This window comes from Corvus hawaiiensis, chromosome 6 (assembly GCF_020740725.1).
Source record: "Corvus hawaiiensis isolate bCorHaw1 chromosome 6, bCorHaw1.pri.cur, whole genome shotgun sequence".
Classification (NCBI taxonomy): domain Eukaryota; kingdom Metazoa; phylum Chordata; class Aves; order Passeriformes; family Corvidae; genus Corvus; species Corvus hawaiiensis.
In genome coordinates this window covers 6,478,492-6,501,357 of record NC_063218.1, presented here as the reverse complement: position 1 = coordinate 6,501,357, position 22,866 = coordinate 6,478,492, and the positions used below count along the sequence as shown (strand labels likewise).

At 43.4% G+C, this 22,866-nt stretch overlaps 1 protein-coding gene across 1 annotated transcript in view; it reads left to right on the top strand.

Moving 5' to 3' along the window:
• The window catches only part of KCNH5 (potassium voltage-gated channel subfamily H member 5), a 162,978-nt gene that overhangs the window by 113,076 nt on the left and 27,036 nt on the right, over positions 1-22,866 (top strand). Inside the window, exon 10 of the mRNA XM_048307320.1 lies at positions 9,217-9,413. Within this exon, the coding sequence (XP_048163277.1) occupies positions 9,217-9,413 (197 nt within the window). The remainder of the gene's footprint in view (positions 1-9,216; positions 9,414-22,866) is intronic.

The following is a 22,866-nucleotide window of genomic DNA, read 5'->3' as shown; positions in this document are numbered from 1 at the left end:
TTATGATAAAAACTCCTAAACCAGCAATTTCCATAGGAAATTATTCCTTGTATTCCAGCTCACTGGACCATTTCATTTTTATAATTAATCTCAGTGATGATATTTTGTATTTGGTTACAATTATTTAGAAAACAAAAGGCTTAAGAAGAGGTAGCAGTATTTAAACAAATAAACAGTTTTTACAATGAAAACTGTAAATACGTGATTTACTGAACTAAGAGCTATCACTAAATGGATTACATGCAAAACTTGATTGCATTTATTAATGAATATTGTGTATTTGAAATGACATCACAGCAAGAACTTTTTGTCTCTACCTTGTAGGATCTAGTATTTATATTAATCCCCTTTTGACCAGAGAGACTTTTAACCATATCTCGTTAATTACCTTTACTTACCAAAAGTGCCTTCGATTCTTCCATGACTCAGAGCTACGTTCATCATGTACTACAGGGATTGGCAGAATGTGTAAATGTAACTTAAAGCAAGATAAACTGCTTCCTCTGGTCCTAGAACACACTGAAGAGTTTTTTCATGCTCTGACAGATTATTTAGCAGAATAGTGAACTGAGTAATTGTGGGATGTTGTGTCCTAAAAATTCTCTTGTTGAAGAAAATCTCTCCCAGATGTAGTTGCAAAGACATTTCTAGTGCTGGCTGTGACACCTGAAACAGCAACTGCAGATCAGACAGTGAAAAACATAATTTTTATTGATCTGTTCTGCCTTGAGAAGTTCAAGCACAAGGAACGTGAATCTGCCTAAGGGGAGACCAGATTTAAAAAAATTGACTAATGGGAAAACCTCAGTAACTGCTTTGAATGCTCCAAGCATCTGCTTCCACACTGGTTTTCCCAGGGAAAGTCATCTCTCAGGATTGTGCTGCCAGTCTGTCCATCTTCTCCATCCCCCAGCAGTGACCTAGAGTGGAAACCTAGAGGAAATGTGATAAGTATCCTTTGGAAACTTGTCCTCATTAATTTCCTCTATGAGAGCAGGTATGAACAGGACGTGCTGTCTGCAGCCTCTGCTCCTTGCAGAGGAAATAATAGTGTAGTGTGATTTAATACAGTAGTGTGTTACTTGCCTTGCTTAAAGAAAGAGAGAGGGAGAAGGGGTGTTATTTTTTTTTTTTTTTTGGCCATGCTCACCTGCAGATGAATAGTTTGATGTATTTTTAAATGTGGAATATCCTAGAAAAGAGAGTCAAGTAGGGACATCAAAACAGGTTAAGAACCATCATCTCCCATCTTTTACATTCATGCTTCTGTCCGGAGGCTTTATCCTCCCTCAGGTCCTGGCATAAATCACTCCACAATCTTCCTGCTTTTTCTCTTTGTCCATCTTCCCTTATCATGTTCCCTTGCCTTGCAGCCACGGTGAGTTAGCACATCCAGCCTTCCTGCTTCCTGCCCTCAGGAGACTTGGCATCTCGTCCAGGTGCTTTTCTTTTCTTCCACCTTCATGGAACAACCATCCTTTCATTCAGCAGCATTTTTCCTGCCTCAACAGCTGCAGCTTTGGTCTTTTCTGTGCTTGAAATCAGCTGATTGACAGGGCAACTTGCAGCACTGTGACATTTTGCTCCCCCCTGGTTTGATTTTGTTCTCATTTGTGGATAATTAAATGCCCAGCTGCTGCAGTAATCAGCATTACAGAAACACTAACAGTAAGAGAATGACTCCAACTGTAGACCTGCAGTTTTTAGGACTCATTAATGGAGATATCCGGGTGCCCCATTATGATCCAGTCATTAGTTACCTCCCCTTCTCGAGGCCAGTGTCCCACCTGTTGCAGGTCCTGGCTGTAGCAGGGAGCACTCCATGTGCAGCACTGGGGTGCTGCTACACTGGGGAAAAGGAGACACGGTCGTTTTAACATAACTCATCTGCAGTTGCCAGGAGAATGGAGAAGGGCAAACAGTCTTGTCTCTAATTATCAAAACTTTCCCAGCAAGCGAAGTGACCCTGAGAAGGCACGTCAGTAATTTTCCACCATCTCAAGCAGGAGTAAACAATTTAACTGCCACTGCTCTGCACAGGGAGGTGTTACAGCAAAGGATCTCAGGAAGGACCAGGGGTTTGGAGTCCCCAGGCTAATGAAAGGAGGCATCAGCTACCAAAGGGCACCTAATAATTCACCCTGCTGCAATTAACCTGAATTTGCTCCTGATGAGGAGTTACACATCAGTGGCAATACCAACCAAGTGGCTCTGGAAGTTGCTTTCCAGCTCCTGCTATTTGCACAGCTGGCTGCAAGTTGTGCAGAAACTTAAACTGGGCATATTGATTAACAAGGTTTAAAGAAGTTGTTTTTTCAGCAGAAAAATAATGGCCCACTGCGTTCAGATGTTGACTGTAGGAATTGATCAAAAATATTGCTCAAGCTGCATAGTGATAAAAGTATATTGAGCAGTGAAATCCTGGTGGGGGTTGCTGCTGAGTGAACTCAGTTTTAATAGTCAAGCCAGAAAGAATATAAATTTAACAGTTCAAGTTTCAGCCACACTTAGGGTCCTGATCCCATATGTATTCAGTTATTTGTCTTTATGTGTTGCATGTTAATTCTCAGCATGTTCTGCCTATAATTCCAGAGCAACCTGTTGTTTATTGTTATTAGACAAACCAGACCTTATTAAAGGCCTTCTTCATTAATTATTTCCAAATGTTTTATCTGGGAAGGGGATATGATGCAGTATTAGAGGAGTAGAGGAAAACAAGTGTCTTCTTGAATTCGGTATGGCACCTGAAAATAAGGATGAGTCTTTTTCTGCTCATAATGCTACTTGTGTTTGGGGGTCAAAAGATTGAGTCTCCCACCAAACCACACAGAGAAAAGTTCTTTGGAGGAAGAGCAAGCAGCAGCTCCCATCTGCGTGAGCAGGAGGCCCAGGAGTTCCATAGCTCTCATCCATGGGGATTAGCAAGATGATATTTGGTATCCACGCATCAACACTTTGAATTTCCATGCCTAGGCAGCCAGGAATGTGCTTTGTGCAGGACAAGACTGACCGTATGGGATGCACTTTGTGACATGAAAACCCGTTAGTCCAGTTCTGTCTCATAGTATTAGTGGCTAATTCCCTGATTTTAATTAGTTTAGTTGCAGCTTGAGTTTCTTCTCAAGTGGAATGAAGGTGGCAGAATTGTCCCCTGTGTCAAATCAGCTCTTGTTAATTTATACTGAACTTTTGTGTTGTTTTCAATGTGACGTCAATCAAGGCAGACTAATTGTGAACATTTCCCCAGGTTAGTAACATGCACCTGGAAGCAATTTACAGAACAGGCTGTGTCTTATTTCATCTATAGGAACTGTCCCCTGTGTTCCAATGAGTTAAAGCTCTAAATTAACTAAGAGGAAAATGATTCATAGAGGAAAGGGTTGTTTTTTTTCAGCTAGCAGAACTGAAATAATTAACATGATTTAGGCTGGGTTTTAAGTGCTGAATCTCAAAGTATTTTGCAAAATACTTGAAGGGTTACTGGTCTGAGAACGGGTGTGAAGTGCTGCACTGTGCAGTTCTTCTTAAGTGTCTTGGAATCAGTCAGATCTTGCAGGTCTGGGTTGACATCTGCAGTACCATGTAGGATTTAGTCCTACTGATACTTGTTCAAAAGTGTCATTAGTTCTTACTGACAAACCTGAATTTTCCATATTATTTTGTAAATTTAATATATTTTTGTGTCTCTCTCTGCATAATGGTTAATTATGATAAGAAACATCAATCTTAATTTAGTGCCAGCTAGCATGTTACAGATTTGATCCGCAGCCTCCAGAGTCAGGAAGATTCCTTTCTCTGAATTGATATGTTTTTGAGTTAGACCTGTATGCTTCACTGCCAAAACTCGAAAGTCTTGCCAGCACAAGAAAAGGAAAATTATTTAAAAGTTGTGTGATACAATTCTTTCAAATTAGACTGATAGTTTAAGGCAATCTGATTTGCCTTACAACTTTTTAAGGTGGCAGGAATGGTAATGCTCTCAGGTTTATTTCCTCAGTCAGGAAGGATAGAAACCTATTTCTGTGTAAAATCAAGATGGAAATAACTTGTCTCCAGGAGCTGGGGTTTCTAGAAAGATGTGAGGCACTATGATACTTGCACTAAAAAATGAAAGAGAAAAGGAGAGAAATCTTTCTGGACCTTGGGCCCTGCTTGCAGCAGTCCTGAATGCTGGAAGAAAGGTCAGTTCCTTTGTGTTTCCAGGTGCAGATGGAGAAGGTTGCACTGTGTTAAATAATGCAAAGTACCTTTGCCAGCATGGACTTGGATTGTGGCACAGCTCTTGTCATTGCTGCTTTACTGACTTCTCTGAAAATGCTTCAGAGGCTGGAAATGCTGTTTTCTCTCCTCATTCTGCCCTTTCACGTGTTCATGTGCAGTCCTGTAGTGGTGGATTTATACGTGGCTCAGTGATCAGCTTTGATCTGATTTTCAAGGAAGTTCTGGCCCTTCTGGATGCACCAGAAAAAGCCTGAAGTTGAGGATAAAATATTCACAGGGGCAAGAAGACCTCTCTCACAGTTCAGTATCATTTCTGCACGTCTTGGGCTGTGCTTGCAGTGATATCCCAGATGGGAAGTGCACCTGGTGGATTTGCACCACTGCACCACCCCCAGCTTCTCCAGATACCCTCTTTAGGCAGAAACAGCTGTATCAGCTAAGCCCAGAAATCCAGCCAGCCCAGCAGCCCTTCTCCAGAAATGTTCAATAGCAGATGAGCAGGAGAAAGTAGGAAGGTGACGTAAGGAAACTGTGACGCTTCCCCAGAACGTTTCCAACCCTCCACTGAACTGTATTTCACCCAGAGGGAAGTATTTTGTGTTTAGTAGCCACAGATGGATTTTATTTCATGAATATATCCCATCATTTTGCAACCATCCCCAGTGTGCCAGGGTAAGGAGATGCAGAACTGCTCATCGACCCATCACGGAGCTGCTCTGGGTGACAGGAGCTGGTTCACTCCCTGCTCATTGGGTTTCTACATCAGTTTGAAGAGGTTTCCCTGCAGATACATAGATACAGGTGTATTTGTGTGAATATAGACACCAATATTTGTAATTATGGCCACAGGAACATGGTGCTTGCTCACTGACCTCCACTTGTGCCCATGTTGTCATCACTTCTTCAGGGTTATTGGTACTTGAGCTGATTGGATGAACGTTTTCTCTCTGTGATCCAGTTTTACTGATTCTCAAACAACATCAACCTTTGCTTTTCATAAGCAACGTAAGATTTGAGCACATCATGATGGAAAGCCAACATCATTCATAATGTCTGGTTTGTGCTAGTGTGATTGATGAGGCTTTGGAGATATTTTAAAATGGTTAAAGGGTAGCTGGTCTATTAGCTAAGACTGCACAGAAAAACAACTCCTTAAGGAGTCTTGGTTCCCTTTTTGTGTTTTTACCCAGTGCTATTTCCCACCAAGAATTTATTCTTTAGCTGCCTGCCTAAACTTTCTTCCAAAGGATCCATCAAGCTCTTATGTCTGCTAGGATATTTATTAGCTCAGTTTCTGTCCCCATCTGAAGAAAGATAAATTTTGTCTTTACATAAATACATGTGTGGGTTCTGAGATACTGTTTAAAAAGAGTGTTTCTGAGTTCAAGCACTTTTTCATTCCATCTGCAAGCTCCTGGGGGGGGTTCCATGAAGCCCTTAAGAATTTTTCCGCCTGAAAGGTCCAGGCATGAACTGCTGTCTGACACACTGGCAGGTCAGTCTATGGTGTAAGGCTGCAGAGAACATCTTTCCCCCCCACATCTGTTTTGCAGGGTTATCAGAATATAGAAGATAGAATAGTGCATAGAAATATCCTGACCTATTACACAGCTGCATACCATATGATTGCCCCTAAATATATTTATGTGAATATGCATGAATAGATATGTATATTTTATGTACAGGCACGCACACATACGTAGTACCCTGTATTTACAATTATAGCAGTGTAGCTATTTCAGCAAAAATTGTGCCTGCCATAAACACCCTTCACATGTCCTCTTGTTGTCCATGCTCCTTTCAGCTGCAAAATCCAAATTTTTATGATCTTAGCGGTCTTTTCCAACCCAAAGGATTTTATGATTCTGTGATGTGTAAAATGTATGCAAGTAGTTCCCACTCTAATTTACAGCATTCCTTCTTCCAGCGATGCTTTGGGCACCATGAGAGCAAGGGCAGGAGGGTTTCCCAGAGCTTCGCCTCCATTCAGGAGGTGCTCAGCGCTGAGGACAGGGCAGATTTGGGAGGTAACATGCTGAGGCCTCAATAAATCTCCAGAGAGAAGCTTTGGAAATTATGCAGGCTGCATCAGTATCTCTGCATTCCCAGCCCAGCCTCAGCAGCACTTTCCCTGGAGCTCTGAACATCCCCTGCAAGTGAAAAATACTTGTATGTGTCTCTGGGTAGCTGTGTCAGACCTACCCAGTTACATTTTCTGGTTTGCAACCCTGAAAATTTTGCTTTTATTTAGTTGCAATGTGTAAAATTAACCTCAGAATCATAGAATGGGTTGAGACACCTTCCACCAGACCAGGATTCTCAAAGCCTAATCTGGCCTGGCCCTAAACATTTCAGGGATGGGGCATTCACAGCTTCTCTGAGCATCCTGTTCAGTGCCTCACCACCCGCTGAGTAAAGAATTTTTTCCTAACATCTGATCTTGTCCTGAGTGAATAATTACCTGTCTCTGCACAGTGAACTACAGTTAATAGGGATGAAGTATAGTACATTAATCTCTGTATTTATGAAAAAAGACGCATTGTTTTGGAGAATCTGGTGGGTTTTGTTTTCATTCTGTGCATTCCTTAGCACATTTATAACCAGCAAACGAGCTCAGAAGTGTGTGTGGGAAATGTCAAATTCAAGAACCCTTAAAGGCTTCCAAGATTTTATACATTCTGAAGAGTATAAACCACAATGTAAGAGGAGTTCAGAATTTTGCCCTTCAAATCTAGTGACTGATGGCTCATGGAAGAGTGAATAAGTTCAGTTCATCATGTCCCAGCCTTTAAGTCCCAACCAGTGCAGTTCCCTGGCACACTGAAGACAACGAGAAGATCTTCTCAAGTTTATGAACGTTGGTTTCATTTATCCATTGTTTGTGTACAGATTCTGTAACACACTGTTGTGCTGAGTTTTGGGGTGAGCATCCAACTGCTTTCAACCTCTTGATTAAATTAACTACATATTAGCCTAAATTTGAAAGGAGAACAAGCAGTTTTCTCACATTTCAGTGGTAAAACCAGTGTGTTTTAACTGCACTCTGCACTGAATGCAGGACTCAGTTCTGTCCTGTGTCCATCTCAGAGAGCAAATCCATTGAGCAATTTTCTGCATTTCAGAAATGGTCTGTTTTCTATAAATTATGTAACTGTGCTGAGTATGTCTGTATACTGGGTTTTGAACTCTTAAGTATAGGCAAGGACAATTAACTGCAAAAGGTAATTTCAAAACAGTACATTGGATAAATTACAGTGTTACTAGAAAATACTCTGTATTAAGGAAAACATTTAAAGCACCTTGTTTCATTAATTATACCAGCTGTGTTATGTATTGTAGTTAATTTTAATTACATAAAAATATGTAGAATTAAAAGCAGCTCATTGAGATGCAGTTATAACCTTTCTAAGGAATGATTCTGTTATAGAGACATTTGTTAGAAAATAAAAACAGAGAAGGGAAGGTAAGGACTTGAACATTTTATTTCACTCTTGCTGAGAAATGTTGGATATGTTTTACTGCGTACAATACCAAAAGCAGAAATGGAAATAGAGAAATAGAGCTTCTGACCCCCAAAAGTAATAAGGTTGGATAAATTACCCCTCTGGTCTGTGTTTCCAAAATAAAGTGGAGTGAAATGTTAAAAGTTCTTAAAAGAGAAAATATGAAAATGAATTACCTTTTTTATGCCAAAACTGTAACATCTTTAACCTTCACCAAGGGGCTGCTTGAGGTGCCTGAAATCAATAGCCACTGACTGACTGATTTGAGTTCCCTTTTAATAACTGCTAAAATAAAGAGCTGGGATATCTCTGTGGGTCTGAAACAAAAAATACCCTTTGTACCACAATTTCTGCTTCAGGGTTTGAGGTGTCAGCCAAGCACCACACACCGTGGCCCTTGCCCAGCCCATGGCCAGGCAGCAAGAGGCAGCTTTTGAATGTTTCAGTGTGTTTTCTGTTGCTGCCACTGCCTCTTCTCAGAACAACCAGAGGGTCCAAACCTGAAAGGATATCTCCAATCTGCACCCATCCTGGGGTTTTGGTCGGGTCAGAAGTGTGATTTTGAATCTGGTGTCCTCATCCTCTTGTCCTTTGGTGTCTAGCACAGGTATGGGGGGTGTGGATTCCTTGCAGATGAAAGATAACTGGGATATGTCAGAGCACTTGCAGCCCCTGGAGCTCCTCTCTCCGTGGCACTGGACTACAGCTAGTCCCAAGTCCTCAGTCAGCTGTTCTGCTACACTGCATGCCAGTGCAGAAGTAGCCTTCAGGTGTAATTTCCCCCTCTGGTTGAAGGTATTTATACGTGCCGGTGTCTGAGGTGTCAAACCCTCTCTTACTCAGCAAACATTGAAATACAGGCTTAAGCCTAAGCCTCTACTTAAATGGATGAATTTGGGTTTAGAACTGTACTTTTGGATGTGTTTAAGATTTAGAGGTGGTTATTTAAAGGTTAAAAGTCTCAATGAGGCTTTTGGTGGGTTTTCCAGAAGGAGTGTTACCACTGACACTGAATTAAAAATGTTAAAACATCCTTTAAAATGGGGTCTGCGGGCCCTGGAAGCTGGGTCCTGCACCTCACTGTAGAGCCATGAGGATGAAGGAACCTAGATGTCAGAGGGTTTTTGTAAGAGCAGGGCTCCTGAATCACTTGGGAACAGACACCTGAAATATTCAATCACCTGAACATTAGTTAAGTGCTCATTATATTCAGTAGCCTTTGAAAAATCCATTACTTGTATCTTCAGCTACCTTTACAGTCTGGCCCTTATGCTTTGTGACACTTCACAGAGCAATCCATAAATACCTTAAGAACCTGGGGCTACTGCTAAGGGTGCTCAAGTGCCTCAGCTAATTTTAAAACCTTCACCCTTGTTAGTGTTCATGGTTGGGGTAATTGGGAGCATAAGACAGGTAGTGAAAAAATCATCTACGTGCTGAGAAACTCTGCCTAAGCATTACCTTTTAACAAACCTGCCCTGGTGTTTTTCAGGTAAAGGTGATGTGTTTGGTGATATCTTCTGGAAGGAAACCAGCCTGGCCCATGCCTGTGCCAACGTACGGGCCCTGACATACTGCGATTTGCATATAATTAAGCGAGAGGCCTTGCTGAAAGTGCTGGACTTTTACACCGCTTTTGCAAACTCCTTCTCGAGGAACCTCACGCTCACCTGCAATCTCAGGAAGCGGGTAAGCTCTTGTTTTCCTCTTTCTCTCACCTGCACGCTCCTGCAGGTGCTTGCAGTGTTTAACAGCCCCCATTTCGTTGTGATGTTTTCAGGTCATCGCAGATGGAGTGGCCTTCCGATAAATGCTGTCGCTGTTTGTAATGATGGCTCAATAAAAGTTACCTGTAGATTTGCAGCTCTGGAGAGCAGTCCTAGCAGGATGACACATGAATTGCATTTCTTTTCCTTTTCTTCGTAGTTGCTCGTTTTCATTTTGTTGGTTTTTTTTTATCTTTTCCATCCCATCGCATAAATGTATAAAGTTACATTTTATAGAATCCAGATTCTGGATTCCTCAAAGGTGAAGTCTCTAAGATACAGTTCAGAGGACAGCCTGATGAATCTCCATGGCATAGACCAACTAAGAAAAACTTATTGATGTTAAATAAATAAAATACACTCATCAAAGGTACTGTATTAATACCTGCTTCTCACATTTGCATAGTCTAGAATTTTAATATGGCAAGGTTAATAAAGCTGGGTAGTGATTTTACATCTTCTTAAACCCTCCTGCTCATTTTATAATCAATCAGCAATGCTCACTATCCATTAGTTCTTTCAAAGAACACTCTATCTAAAAATTATTTAGCTATAAAGACGTGTCTTGAAAACAGGTTAAGGGATCCTTTAATTCGCATTGCGGCTGCAAAATTTCATCTTTATGATTTTTTTTTACGATTGATGAGGGTTATATAAATTTCATTTGCATAGAGAAATCTCATAAGAATGATTTATAGATTACTTAGCATTAGCTGTGATCCTCTAGCTGCTGAAACACATTTTTCTGCAGCTGTACCTCACCTGATAATGTACCAAGGCTACCTCAGTATTTCACAAGACAATTTCAGCCTCTGTAATAACAGGACTTCAACACAACTAGAATTTTACTTTTTAAAAGTCTGTTTTCTCTCTAGCCACTGGAGCTGATTTCAGAGGAGGTTTCAATTTTTGTGCATTGCTTGTGCTCATTAATATCCCAAGTATGGCACAAAATACCCATGGCTGGAAGCAGATGCAATGGGATTACAGTGCCCCTGTGTCTGTGCTGGAGCCTGAAAGAGCTGAGTTATAATCAGGTTTGGTTCCAGCTTGTCAGCTTACCTCTGACTGGAAGGTTGTTAACTCCACTTCAGACCTGAAGGAGGGCTTTGGGGCTTGAAAGCTGGTTCGTGGTTTCTAGCTTATCACTTCTCTGTTGATAAGAAGTGCTCCAAGCCTCGACTCCAGCATTCCCTCCCTTGCCATCTCACCAGCTACAGCCCTGCGATGACAACTCTGCTCAGGCATTGCTGATGCTGATTTCATGGGACAAGATGATGCCACATACATTGTACCAAAATGTATTCTTTCCTTCTTAAATCCGGGAACCTGTCACTCCAGCTGGCTTCCTGAGAAAAACATGGACATTTCTGTTCCTGACAGGACAGTGTGCTGGAATTGAGCTCTGCAGTCCAGGGATGCATATGGGGAAGTAGCCTCCTGGCTGAGTTGTCATGGATTTTCTTCTCTCTCATGCACCTTTTTTTAAGGAAAATTGGTTTCCCTGCAGGGCCCTGGCTTGGGGAATCACCCAGGTGGAAAAATTTGTGGAACTCAAGTTCCCAGTAGAGATACCTGCTGTTTAGCTCAGTATCTGGCACACAGACTTTGCCATGGGGGCAGTGACTCCCAGTGAGAGGGAACAGCATTCCTAAAGAAACATTAGGTTTTGCAGAAGTAAAGAAAATGCTGTTTGGGGGAATGTGTGGGCAGTACGTGAGAGTGGATGAAGGGTCAGAGAAGGTTCGTGTCAATGTGGGACATGCAGAGTGGAGTTCATTTCATCAAAAATTGGGTGATGATGTCCAGGGTAGTCAGCAATTGCCTTCATAGCCCATGAGGGGTGGTTCCTCTAGGAGAAAAGCATCTGGCCCCTCTTCAGTGCCTAGTCTGGGATGGGAAAACCATCCCCTTTTTTTCACAGAGTCCACGATCACTAACTTCTAAATACCTCAGGCACATCAGATGAACTCCACCCCTCTCCTGCAGTTTCAGTCAGTAACTGTTTTGGAAGCAGCCTGGCATTGCAGTCAGATGTGCTGAGCCAGAGCCTGCTTTGCAGAAATTCTGTGTTTTGTTCCTGGGCACAAAATAGATCATGCTACATTCAACACCAGGGACACAACCTAAGTCCTGTTACATAAAGCTATTCAGGGGATTGTTTCAAACCTCCTATCTGCTGGAAGGATACGTGATTGCCTGTTGGGAATCAGAGAAGCGTTTGGTGGTGAGTTCATCCCTGAGGAGAATCGGTGCCATCCAGGAGGGTTCCATCAGGTGAACAAAAAGCAGTTGCTCAGGCAGTGAGACTGGGCTGACAGCTGCACTGTGCTGCAGCAGCTTGTGCTGGGGCCGTGTAATCTAAATGGAAAGAAAGTCATTGTCTCCTTTAATTGATTTCTATAGAAATATATACTTAGTACTTTTTCTACATAGTCATCACTCACAAGGTTTGACATTTAATTATAGCATAAATACGCTCCTTGGGGTTTTGTGCGTGAGAAAATGGCTGTTCTCACTGTCAAAAATGTATAGGCAGAAGTGTTCTTGCGCCAGGGCTGCTCTTTGAAACACACATCCATGGATTTGGGTGCACACACAATGTGTTTGTGCTGCCCTGTCCCTCAGCCAGCACTTTGATGTAGTCCACAGACTGCAAAACATTTAGACATTCAAAAGGCTAATAAATTTATAATAGTGCTGAGCACAAAAGGTTATTTCCACATGACAGGGAAGCCAAAGTCTTGTTGAAGTGGGAAAATAACGTTTTCTCACTCCCAAATAGCATTTAGAGCCTGGCATGTTGAATGAGCTCCTTAAGGCATCTGCTCAGGAAAAGTATTGCAGCATATCATGTTTCGTGCTCTGAAATCTTTACATCATGTCTAAGATCACTAATGCACACTCCAAGGCAGAACCAGGACTTTGAAATTTTTTTTTTTTTCCAAACAAGGCAAATAATTATTCTGGAAAGATATTCTTTAAAATCACAATGAGATTACACAGCCACCTCTGAGGATTGAGTAATAAAGCAGGGTTTGGGATGAGTCTTCAAAGAGTTAATTACTGCCTTCTGATGCTGGAAGAGAATATTAATAATATCTAATTCATTAAGTGCCTCTCAAGATTTCACACAGCTGGAGGGGGGCCTCTCTGCTAGCTTCAGCCATGGAGCTTGGTCTGAGGAGGGGAGCCACGACTGATTTCTAGGAGGCTCTGTGGCATCCCACCCTCAAAGGGAAGTGAGCACCCAGGGTGGAAATCTTGGGTCGAAAGGAACAACAAAAATCAGGGGGTCTTTGGAAATGGTTGCAAAGTTTCATTAGTAAATTACACACTTGGCACAGGAATTTTTATGAGTTAGTCCCTGATCTCCTTGTGCAAGCACACAGTGGGTTTGGGATAAAGGAGTGGGGTGAAAGGGAGGAGAGAAAGAGAGAGATGAGTGAAAGCAAGCAAGCAAGCAAAAGAAGGGTGAGGAAGAGAGGTCACCAGTCCTGGTTCCAGCGTTGCTCCTGCTGAGGTGTCCAGGGTTGTGGGGTGCACACATGCCCGGGCTTCCTGGAGGTATCTCTTTGTAGATAGGTTTTGCCCATCCCAGAGATAAGTTTCATTTTTCTATGCAAATTGGTTAGCATGCATAGTCAGTTCTTCCAGACCTTTCTGGAAATGGGTTGGAAGGCTTGGAGGGTCTTGGGTAGTATTGATCCCCTGCTACTGTCCATGCCCTCTTCTCGACCTCATTCCTACACTTGTGCTGTGGTGTGTTGTGTTTATCTCCATGAGTGAGAACAAGGATGTTTGTCCTGGAAAAGTGCTGCCCTACCTCCAAACAGCCCCTGCTCCAGCCACATTCTGGGTTTGGCTTTTTTTCCCTTTTCTCATCATTGCTTCCATTTGCACCAGCTAATGTACCACCTCCACTGAACTGCGAGCCCAGCACAGCCTGTGCAAGTGCAGGGAAAAATCCAGCTGAAATGTTGTCCCTCCTGAAATCACAGCCAAAATTCTCCTGTGTTTCAGTTCAGCAAAGATTTCCCTCACAGCTTTTAAGGCACACAGTCACATCCTGCTGTTTTCTACTGTGGGCAGAATGAGCTGTGTTAAAGGAATGAGTCAGGAGCAGCCAGGGAAGAGGACAGTTGTCCATGTCTGACCCCTGGTGCGTTTGCTCCTGGAAGGTGTGCTGAGAGTGAGGCAAGGAGATGTGAGGAGAGATGAGTGCATTTAAGGCAGAGAAATCCCATTCAGGGAGGCTCAGCTCTTTTCCCTGCAATGCTCTTAATGCCAGGGACAACACTGTAAGCAACTGATGTTATCTAATACCTCCAGCACGCTGAATCTCTGGGGCTTTTTAGCCGGTGAGACCATCAGACTGTGTTAACACACACGTCCTATTTTCCATTTTTCCTTCAGATTAATTTCTTTTTAAATTGCCTTCGTCTTCTTGCTTGAGGTTTTAATGCATCACATGCGGTTTCTTGCCTGAATCACTTGTCATTTCTGTGTCACGTGGTTTTTAGAAAAGCTTTATTTGAAGCTGAATCCTGCATTCACGTGTCCTAAAAGTGAAGGTTGTCCCAAGGTTCATTCACCACCCCTATTTTCATTTTCAAGACCCTCCCAATGCTGTGCTGTATTAGTGAGTGTCCTGATGCAGAAGCAATGCGAGAGGCAGAGAGCGTTGTTTGGCATATCAGCCCTTGCCCCTGAAGGTCACCTGTGTTCTGGTGACCGTGGGGACTTCCACAGGTTTTGAGGTCTGAATTAAGCCATTCACAATTGCAGGAGCTTATTTCAGAGCTGTTTGCACTTCACCAGCTGGTGCTCACACTCAGTCCTCATCAGTCGTAGGAAGTGACTTGCTTACATGGAAAGGGGTCAGAGCATCATCCTTGTCTCAGGCCTTTTCTCTCCCTCTCTTCTCTTCAGTTGTCTGGGTTTTTTTTTCTTTCATATGAACATGTTGTTGCAGAAAATTAGGTCCTATAGCTGTAGTTTACCTTCAGTGGCTCTTCAGCATGATTACAGAGCAAATAAGTAATACCTTCAAAAATCAATTTGGTTTTATTTTATTCACATCTTAGCAGACTTTGCAGCTGCCATTATGCTTGAAAAGACTTTCACTTTGGACAGTTTTTAAAGATTTTTATTTTTTAGCTTTATTGCATTCCCAGCTCTCTCCAGATATGTTAATAATTGCAATATTTCCTAAAGGACTGTTTCACTGGTTTACATCTAATACCTCCTCTGATGGTGTCTAGACTTGTACATCAAATGTGCTTGGGTGAGAAGAGCCCCCTCCAAGCCTTCAGATAAAGTGACCTTTTCCAAAGTGTTGATTGGTGGTCCTGGTCTGAAAATTTCTTGAGAAACTGCTCAGGGATCTGGGCCAAGCCCATGTGAGGAATTTATCAGTACAGATAGTGCAGCAATTCCTTGTGTATTTGTAGCTGTGTGGTTACAGACAGCCCAGCACAGGCCATCCTCCACCTTCTGCCACTGAGAGCCCCACGGATCCTTCCAAGTGAGAATTATGGATCTGAGGTGAGAGTTTTTCCTGCAGCTCTTCTTTCCCATCTCCTGCTCCCCTGAGCAATTCTTTGTGTCTTTGCCCCTCTTCAGGGACATGGGGATTTGAGTTTAAGGCATTCAAAGCAAGGAAGTGAGTCCTTGGAGGACTGTGTGTGACTTTGCTAGGTAGGAGAGCAGCACAAAAATTGAAAGGGAGAACTGCAGCAGCTTCAAGTTCAGCCCCTGCCAGACGGCGTGGGACAGCTGTCAGAGCAGAGTGAGTGCTGCAAGAGCTGGCGTGGGTTTGCTGTCTCACTTTTGTAGCTGTGAGCTGGACTCTTTTCTGTGTGCCTCACTCCTTTCCCTCTCCTTTCTGCCACTTCATCATCTCCCCTACACTCATCTCTTCTGGGCGCTCTTCAGGTCATACTGACCCTGGGAAATGAGGTTCAGTTGCACCTCTGAACCCCCTACCTGGAGGACCAGAGGGAGCACAGTGGTTTTCTCTCGCTTGGCTGTGGCTGCACTCCTGGCTAAGAGCAGAACTTGGTGATTAGTGTGAAATCTCTTCAATGCATCCAGGGCAACAAAGCTGGTGAAAGGGCTGGAAGGAGAGTGGGGAGCAGCTGAGCACTTTGAGCTTGTGTAGTTTGGAGAAAAGGAGGCTGAGGGGTGACCTCATTTCACTCTGCAGCTGCTTGAGGAGGGGAAGGGGGAGAGAGAGACCTGCTGATCTCTTGTCCCTGGGTCCAGTGACAGGACATGTGGGGATGGTTCAAAGCTGCTCCAGGGAAGGTTTACACTGGAAATTAGGAAGCATTTCTTTACTGAGAGGGTGGTCAAACACTGGAACAGGCTTCCTAGAGAGGTGGTTGATGCCATCAGCCCATCAGTATTTAAGAGGCATTTGGACATTGCCCTTAAGATCATTCTGTAACTTTTGATCAGCCCTGAAGTGGTCAGGCAATTGAATTAGATGATGGATGTAAATCTCTTTCCACTGAAACTCCTGTCCTGTCCTGTCCTGTCCTGTCCTGTCCTGTCCTGTCCTGTCCTGTCCTGTCCTCTCCTCTCCTGTCCTCTCCTGTCCTCTCCTCTCCTGTCCTCTCCTCTCCTCTCCTCTCCTCTCCTCTCCTCTCCTCTCCTCTCCTCTCCTCTCCTCTCCTGTCCTCTCCTGTCCTCTCCTCTCCTGTCCTCTCCTCTCCTCTCCTCTCCTCTCCTCTCCTCTCCTCTCCTCTCCTCTCCTCTCCTCTCCTCTCCTCTCCTCTCCTCTCCTCTCCTCTCCTCTCCTCTCCTCTCCTCTCCTCTCCTCTCCTCTCCTCTCCTCTCCTCTCCTCTCCTCTCCTCTCCTCTCCTCTCCTCTCCTCTCTGACTGTTCCAATACTCACCTGAAACCCAGGCACTGAATATCCCATGGGATCTGTGGGAGGCCTGGGGCACTATGGATTCCCAGTCTGGATTAGCACTTTTTGCCTTCAGACTGCAGGCAGATGCAGAGATCAGCCAGTGCACTGCCATCTTTAGTAGTGTTTCAGAGCCACACTCCCCAGGTGCCAGCAGGCCAATATTCTATTCTGGATATAATCCCTGAGTTAAATACTTCCTCAGATGTCCTGACCATGCTTCTGTAGGAGCAAGAGGCAAATCACCAGATCTGTTAAAAGCAGGACTGAACCCAATTCTGATAATCCTTTGGCATTACAGAGGTGGACTTACTCTTTTCCTGTATGTGTAACTTCCCTCTCTAAATCTAAATCAAAAGGTCATTTTATGTTGTTTGTCTGCTGGTCTTTATTGAGAAATGCCAGGCAATTTAGCACACTTTTCGTTCAAGGATCTTTGAACAGCATTGTCTGGCTGCATAAAAAAGAATCCTGTGTGCTGATGTGATGCTTTCTGCACGCAGGGACTCAGCAGTGGATACTAAAGGCACTCAGCTGAGTTACCCACTGAAAGGTATGAGCAGCCCTTCTTCAGGCAGGCAGTGCAATCTGGGTGATTTGTTTGTGTGTGGAAAGATCATTGAACAGAAATGTCAGGGATGGGCAGCATCCATAGGGAGACAAAAATGTGAACTGGCTGTGTTAGAGTGAAGATCCATATTGATGATTATTTGCTGTTGTGCTTTCTGTGAATTAATACTATTTTCTTCCTTAGAAAGCTGCCATAATTAAGATATTCTCCTTGGTTGACACAGAAAGCATTCTGCAGGCTGTCTGCTAATACCAGTTCAAGGCAGCATTGCTTGCACAGGACATGACTGCTAATAAAAAAATAAATCAAAGGTTTGCTATTTTTAATCTTGTAAATATTAAAAAATAAATATCTTGTGTTTACCTCCCCTCATCGATTAAAATTGATGCTTTTAATCTCTTCCCACTGCAAAGAAAGGGGAGGGAATGTGCATGGTGCAGTGGGATGGAACATTGCCATTTCATTTTTGATTTCCAGTTAAGAAAGTTTTTACCAGCAGGCAGGATTTGCACAGAAAGTGGGGACAGACGTGTGTTGTGTTACCTCACACCCCTCCAAGCAATTATTCCAGAGCAATGGCTTTCTTCTTACAGAGGCTGCTGAGCCTAATTCCTGTGCAGATCTACAATTTTTTCAATGTGATAACTGCAAGAAAAGGGGGAAATGTTAAAAAACTGAGATGATTAATTCTGTCATTGCTTCCTGGAGCTGAACACCAGACATTTTAGCAACAGCACAGTGTGACTTGCAGGTATAAAATGAGCTTCTACCCCAGACTTCTCACCCCCTAAACCTTACTTCTGCCAGACTGTGAATGCTTGTAGAAATGCACACAAAGCCATGGCTGGGGAAAGAGAACTTCATATCAGTGGTTCCCCATGGGCTTCACAAGGCACAGGCAGAGCTTGAGCATTCATCCAAGTGGGCGTTGTCTGGCTGTGCCCAAAATGGGATCCATTTTGACCCATCTAGAAATGATCAGTAACAATTTCACAGCAGTTTTGCAATGGAGACAGTACTGATTTTATTTATTCTTCCCCTGTACTCTCTGAACAGGTTTTTGCCTTGACTTGAACAGAAAGAAAGGCTCCTCAAATAAATAAATAAATAAATAGCTTCTCAAATGCTAAATAAAACTCCCTGTATAAGGTCTTTCTTTTCTGTGCAAGTATGAATCCATTAATCTATTATTTTTCAGCTCACACTTCACAAATGCAGTAATACCCAAACATGCTGGTTCAGCACATAACAAGCATTGCAGTCCTGCAAATCCTAGATTTACCTTACTTTCAATGGTATTTTGGGGCTGCTTTCTACAGTGCACGTAGGAAAGTATTAAATTGTAAACAAAGTGCAAGAGGAACTTCGTGGAGAAGTTTGCATGAATCCCACTAGTTTTAGTTAAAAATAAAACCCAGCCTGTCACTTCCAACTTAATGATGGCTGGTTGTGCCTTTTTTAATTGTCTGCCAGTGGCTGTGATTAGCAAGCTGGCTCAGTTTAGGTCCCATGCAAAGAAAGTCCGGAGGAGCAAATTTAGGAGATGCTTAAATAGATGCCAGAGGTGGGCACAGCTGTCAGGAGGGACAGGGACATTCTGAGAAGCACCTGAAATAAGCTGAATCCCCTATTATTGCAATTCTGGGCAATTCTCTGAATGCCAAAAATATTCTGTGTGTTTAGGAAGGATTATGTATTATTAATTCATGGGTTTTTTCCTCATATTTTTACTTCTCAGAGTTTACAGCCCTTGCTCCTAGTTTGTTTCCCTTCCTGAAGATAGCAAAACCATAATATAAATTTTCAGTTGTAGGTTACTGTTAAAAAAAGGAGCATAGTGTGAGCAGTTATAAAAGCCTCTGACTCTTTTAACTCCATTAATTAAACTGTCAGTGATCTTTTGATATTTTTAACTTTGGGACCTCCCCTCTGACTTTTAGGTTTAGGAATATCAGATTTTTTATTAGTACTCCACAAAGCTGTCTCAGCTGCCAAAAAGGTTCTATATACTGTTTCCTATATTAAATTTCCGTCAGTCACTGTACCTCCAGAGCAGGGGGACTTACCTCTCCGTGTTCTGTGAGTACATATCCCTTTGGAAGCAGTCCATTGTCCTCTTTTTTATATGAACAGCACTCCTGTTACCGCAGGAGCAGGCTCTGGCTTTTTCTGAGAGCCTAAAGCACTTCACACTCCCTTAAAAATGTGAAAATGGGGACCTAAGCAACCAGCAGATGACAGCAGCAAAGAACAGCCATTTCTAATCAGGATATTTCTAACTGGTCAGATAAAATGAAGCCTTTTTATTGTGGTTAAATTTGCTTTTCCATTCATGCCCATTGCTTCCCTCTCAGTGCACAGACATCCAGTTTTCCTTGTCCATGTCCCTGACCTTAACAGAGCATTAACAGTAATCAATTTCTGTGTCTAACCTCACTATTTTTGCCAATTGTGCCTTCCTTGACTCCAGTAGTGAATTTCCATCGCCATTGTGTGTCTGAGGCAAATCCTTTTTTAAATGGAACAGTTGTTGGTCAGAGCAGCTCAATTATGAATGACCATCCTTCTCCCAGGCTGTATTAGCCATCCTGCCAAGGAAGGCTACACTAGAAATGTAAATGGATGAACTGAATCATGCATGTTTTTCATGTGTGAATAATTGTCCCTGTTCCCATTTAGTGAAGGACTCCGCCAACAACCTCAAGATGTTCTACAAAAGTACATGAATAATAATTTACAAGCTCAGTGCAACCATGCATTAATGTACCAAACAGATGCCTGACTGAGCCCTATGAACCATCAGCCATAACTTAAAGCATTTGTTAGAAATTCTGTAGTATGTGTCCCATGAAGAGCTTCCTGCCAGACCAGTTGGGCTCAAATTCAGTCCAACATGTCAGACAGCTGCTAATAGGGATGGTAAGGAATCTGCTGGGACAGAGACTGGATTTACAAAACCCCCAACAGCCTTCTTTAGCCTTGCTGGCCTTCTTGAGGGCAGATGCTCTGACCCCACGGATCAGCCTTGCCCCATGGTGGAACCTAAAATTACAGAATCACAGAATGGTTTGGGTCAGTTTGGCTTTAAAGATCATTTCCACACCCCCTGCCATGGGCAGGGACACCTTCCACTAGAGCAGGTTGATGCCATGAAGATTTTTTGCCTGTTCTTTTATACCCCTGTTATACCTTTTTTACAACTTCTGTATTCTTAGTGCGTTTTGCCTACATTCTTGGACTTGTTTGTCAAGTTAAGAGACTAAACATTTTAGAAGCTTCATAGCTGGGGATCAGTGTGCCCCAGACCCCAAGGTCCTCTCCAGAACACATTCTGTAAACCAAGATAGAACCATCCAGGGGAAGGTTCCTTGGGGAGGGGGGCTCACTCGAGCCTCTCATTGGGGAATCTTTGATAGATCTGCTAATTAGTAACACCTATAATGTTATACCAGATCTTTTGAGGGTGTGCATTGCAGTGTGCATTTCAGTGCATTTGACCTGGATGTGTGCACCTAGGGATCCTTAAAGTAAATACCAAGGTAAAATCCCTTTCCCCTTCTAACCATGTTTGATTCTTGATTTTAAGACCAGGAAAAGACATCAGGTTGCTCCGAGCCCCGTCCAATGAGGCCTTGAACACTTCCAGGGATGGAACATCCACAGCTTCCCTGGGCAGCCTGTGCCAGTGCCACCCTCACAGGGAAGATTCCTTCCTTAAATCAAATCTAAACCTGCCCTCTGGCAGTTTAAAGCCATTTCCCCTTGTCCTGTTACTATGTGCCCTTGTCAAAAGTCCTTCTTCAGCTCTCTCGTAGCCCCTTTGGATACTGGAAGGGGCTCTCAGGTCTGTCTCCCTGGAGTTTTCTCCAGGCTGAACAAGCCCAACTCTCTCTGCCTGTCGCCGTAGGTGAGGTGCTCCAGCCCTCTGAGAACCTTCATGGTCTTAACATCCAACACAGCTGCACATTTGTAGGCATCCCCCAGCATCTAAGGCAAGTGGCAGACCCCACTGAGGAGAGTCAACCTCCTGGACAAGACCTTCCTGGGAGAAGGTGACTGAAGAACTGCTGTCTTGTGTGGGAGGCTTAGGGTTAGCTGGATTTTTTCAGACATCAGAAAAAAGTAATCAAACTAGAGAAAAAACAGGGAGATGCTTTAACCAAAGTCTCTGAGCTCAGAAGGACCTCTGGGAGGGAAACACAGCATCTGAGATGGAAAATAACAGAGGTAGAGAGCTGTACTTTTGTGTAGTGTCTTTCTGCATCCCTGCAGCAGTGTTTATCCTGCACCAGATGGTGTTTCATTAATTGTGTGTGCACAGGGAGTGGTAGAAAGCAATACAAACTGTGTGTAAACAGGGTGAAGCATGGCCACAAATAGGGAAATACAGAATTGTCAATGTTACTGATTGCAAAGGCCTGTTACTTGTGCAGATACAGGGTTTTCTTCTAGCCTCAGACAGGAAGAGAGGTTTGACTCCAATTTTACATGAGGAGGTAATTTCTGATCACTTTAAAGCCAGATTTGCCAGAGTATACAATACTGAGGGTTACAAACTCATTTTTTTAGGTCTGGAGCAATGAGATAAGCTAAAGCTGCAAAAACAGCAGGCTCAGCCCCTACGGAGCATCCCATGCCAGTGCTGAGTACAGAGATGGGAAAAAAAACCAGTGCTGGTGAGCTTTACAGAGATCCACACCTAGCAAAGAGGCGATGGCCTTGATACAGATATTAGGGAAGATCACCAAGAAGCACATGAAAAAAATGGAAGGAGCTTTCCCCAAGAGCAGATTAAGTGTGGAGACCCAACAGAGTGATACCCACAACTAGGGTATAGTCAGCTCATTAAAACCCTTCACAGCACAGCCTTAGCTTATTGCCAGGAAAGCCCAGGCATTGATTTAGTGCAGTCAGTGTGCAAATGGGAAGGAAGTGGCTCTTCACCACACCATCTGTTCATGCCATCCCCATAACCCCACCAGCTAACTCTCCTGTGCTGCCTCTTCCTCCTGCAGATCCCCTTCAGAAATAAATGCCAGGCTCTTGCCAAGTGCCTCAGTCACATCTCCTGAGCTGGGAAAACCTTCAGTGGTCCCTCTGGGGACAGGGAGAGCACTTCATCCTCACAGGATGAAGTGTCACATAGGCAGCTCCATGGTGCTGTCCAGGAGTGGCTCTGCCACGACTGTCATCAGTGACTCCATCTCTGCACAGGTGGCTTCAGGGAGCAGCACACTGAGGTTTCATGTGGCTGGTGCGGTGTTTCCATGCTGTGGTAGAAACCTCACAAGCTGATGGATAGCTCTCCTCCTGCCTTTCCTGTCTCTGGGTGATTACCCTTGATGTTCTGCCCCAGAAAGGAAGAACTCTTCACTGGTGCACATACAAGTATGAGGAAACATTAGCAAAATCATTGAAATGGGGTCTTTGCTCTCTAAAAATTAATTTAATTTCATCATGCCATAAATAGAAGGCCCCTGCTCTGCTGACAATTACAGATTTTTTACTCTAAAAAACTGTAATTCCTTCAGTCTCTTGAGCTAAAGCACCCTCAGTGGCAGAGCTATGCCAGCCACTTAAGGCTAAAGGGAGAAGTTTTAGGTGAAAGAAGCACATCCTCTTCATGGTATATTTCTTCTTGATAGCATGCTCCTTAATGGTAGCATGCTTGTGTCTTGGGTCTTTTTTTTGTCCCCAAGTGGCTGCTCCCCACTGAAGCAGTGGCTGTCATCATATTACAGGCAATTACAGTATGTTCCAACAGCCAGCACTCCTTAATCACGCACTGCCAACCGAGAGCTCCCAGCTGGGAAAACCTTAACTCTTGCTGGGTGAGATGTTTCACTTGAAGAATCCCAGGGATACTTTTTAAGGTTATTTCACCAAGC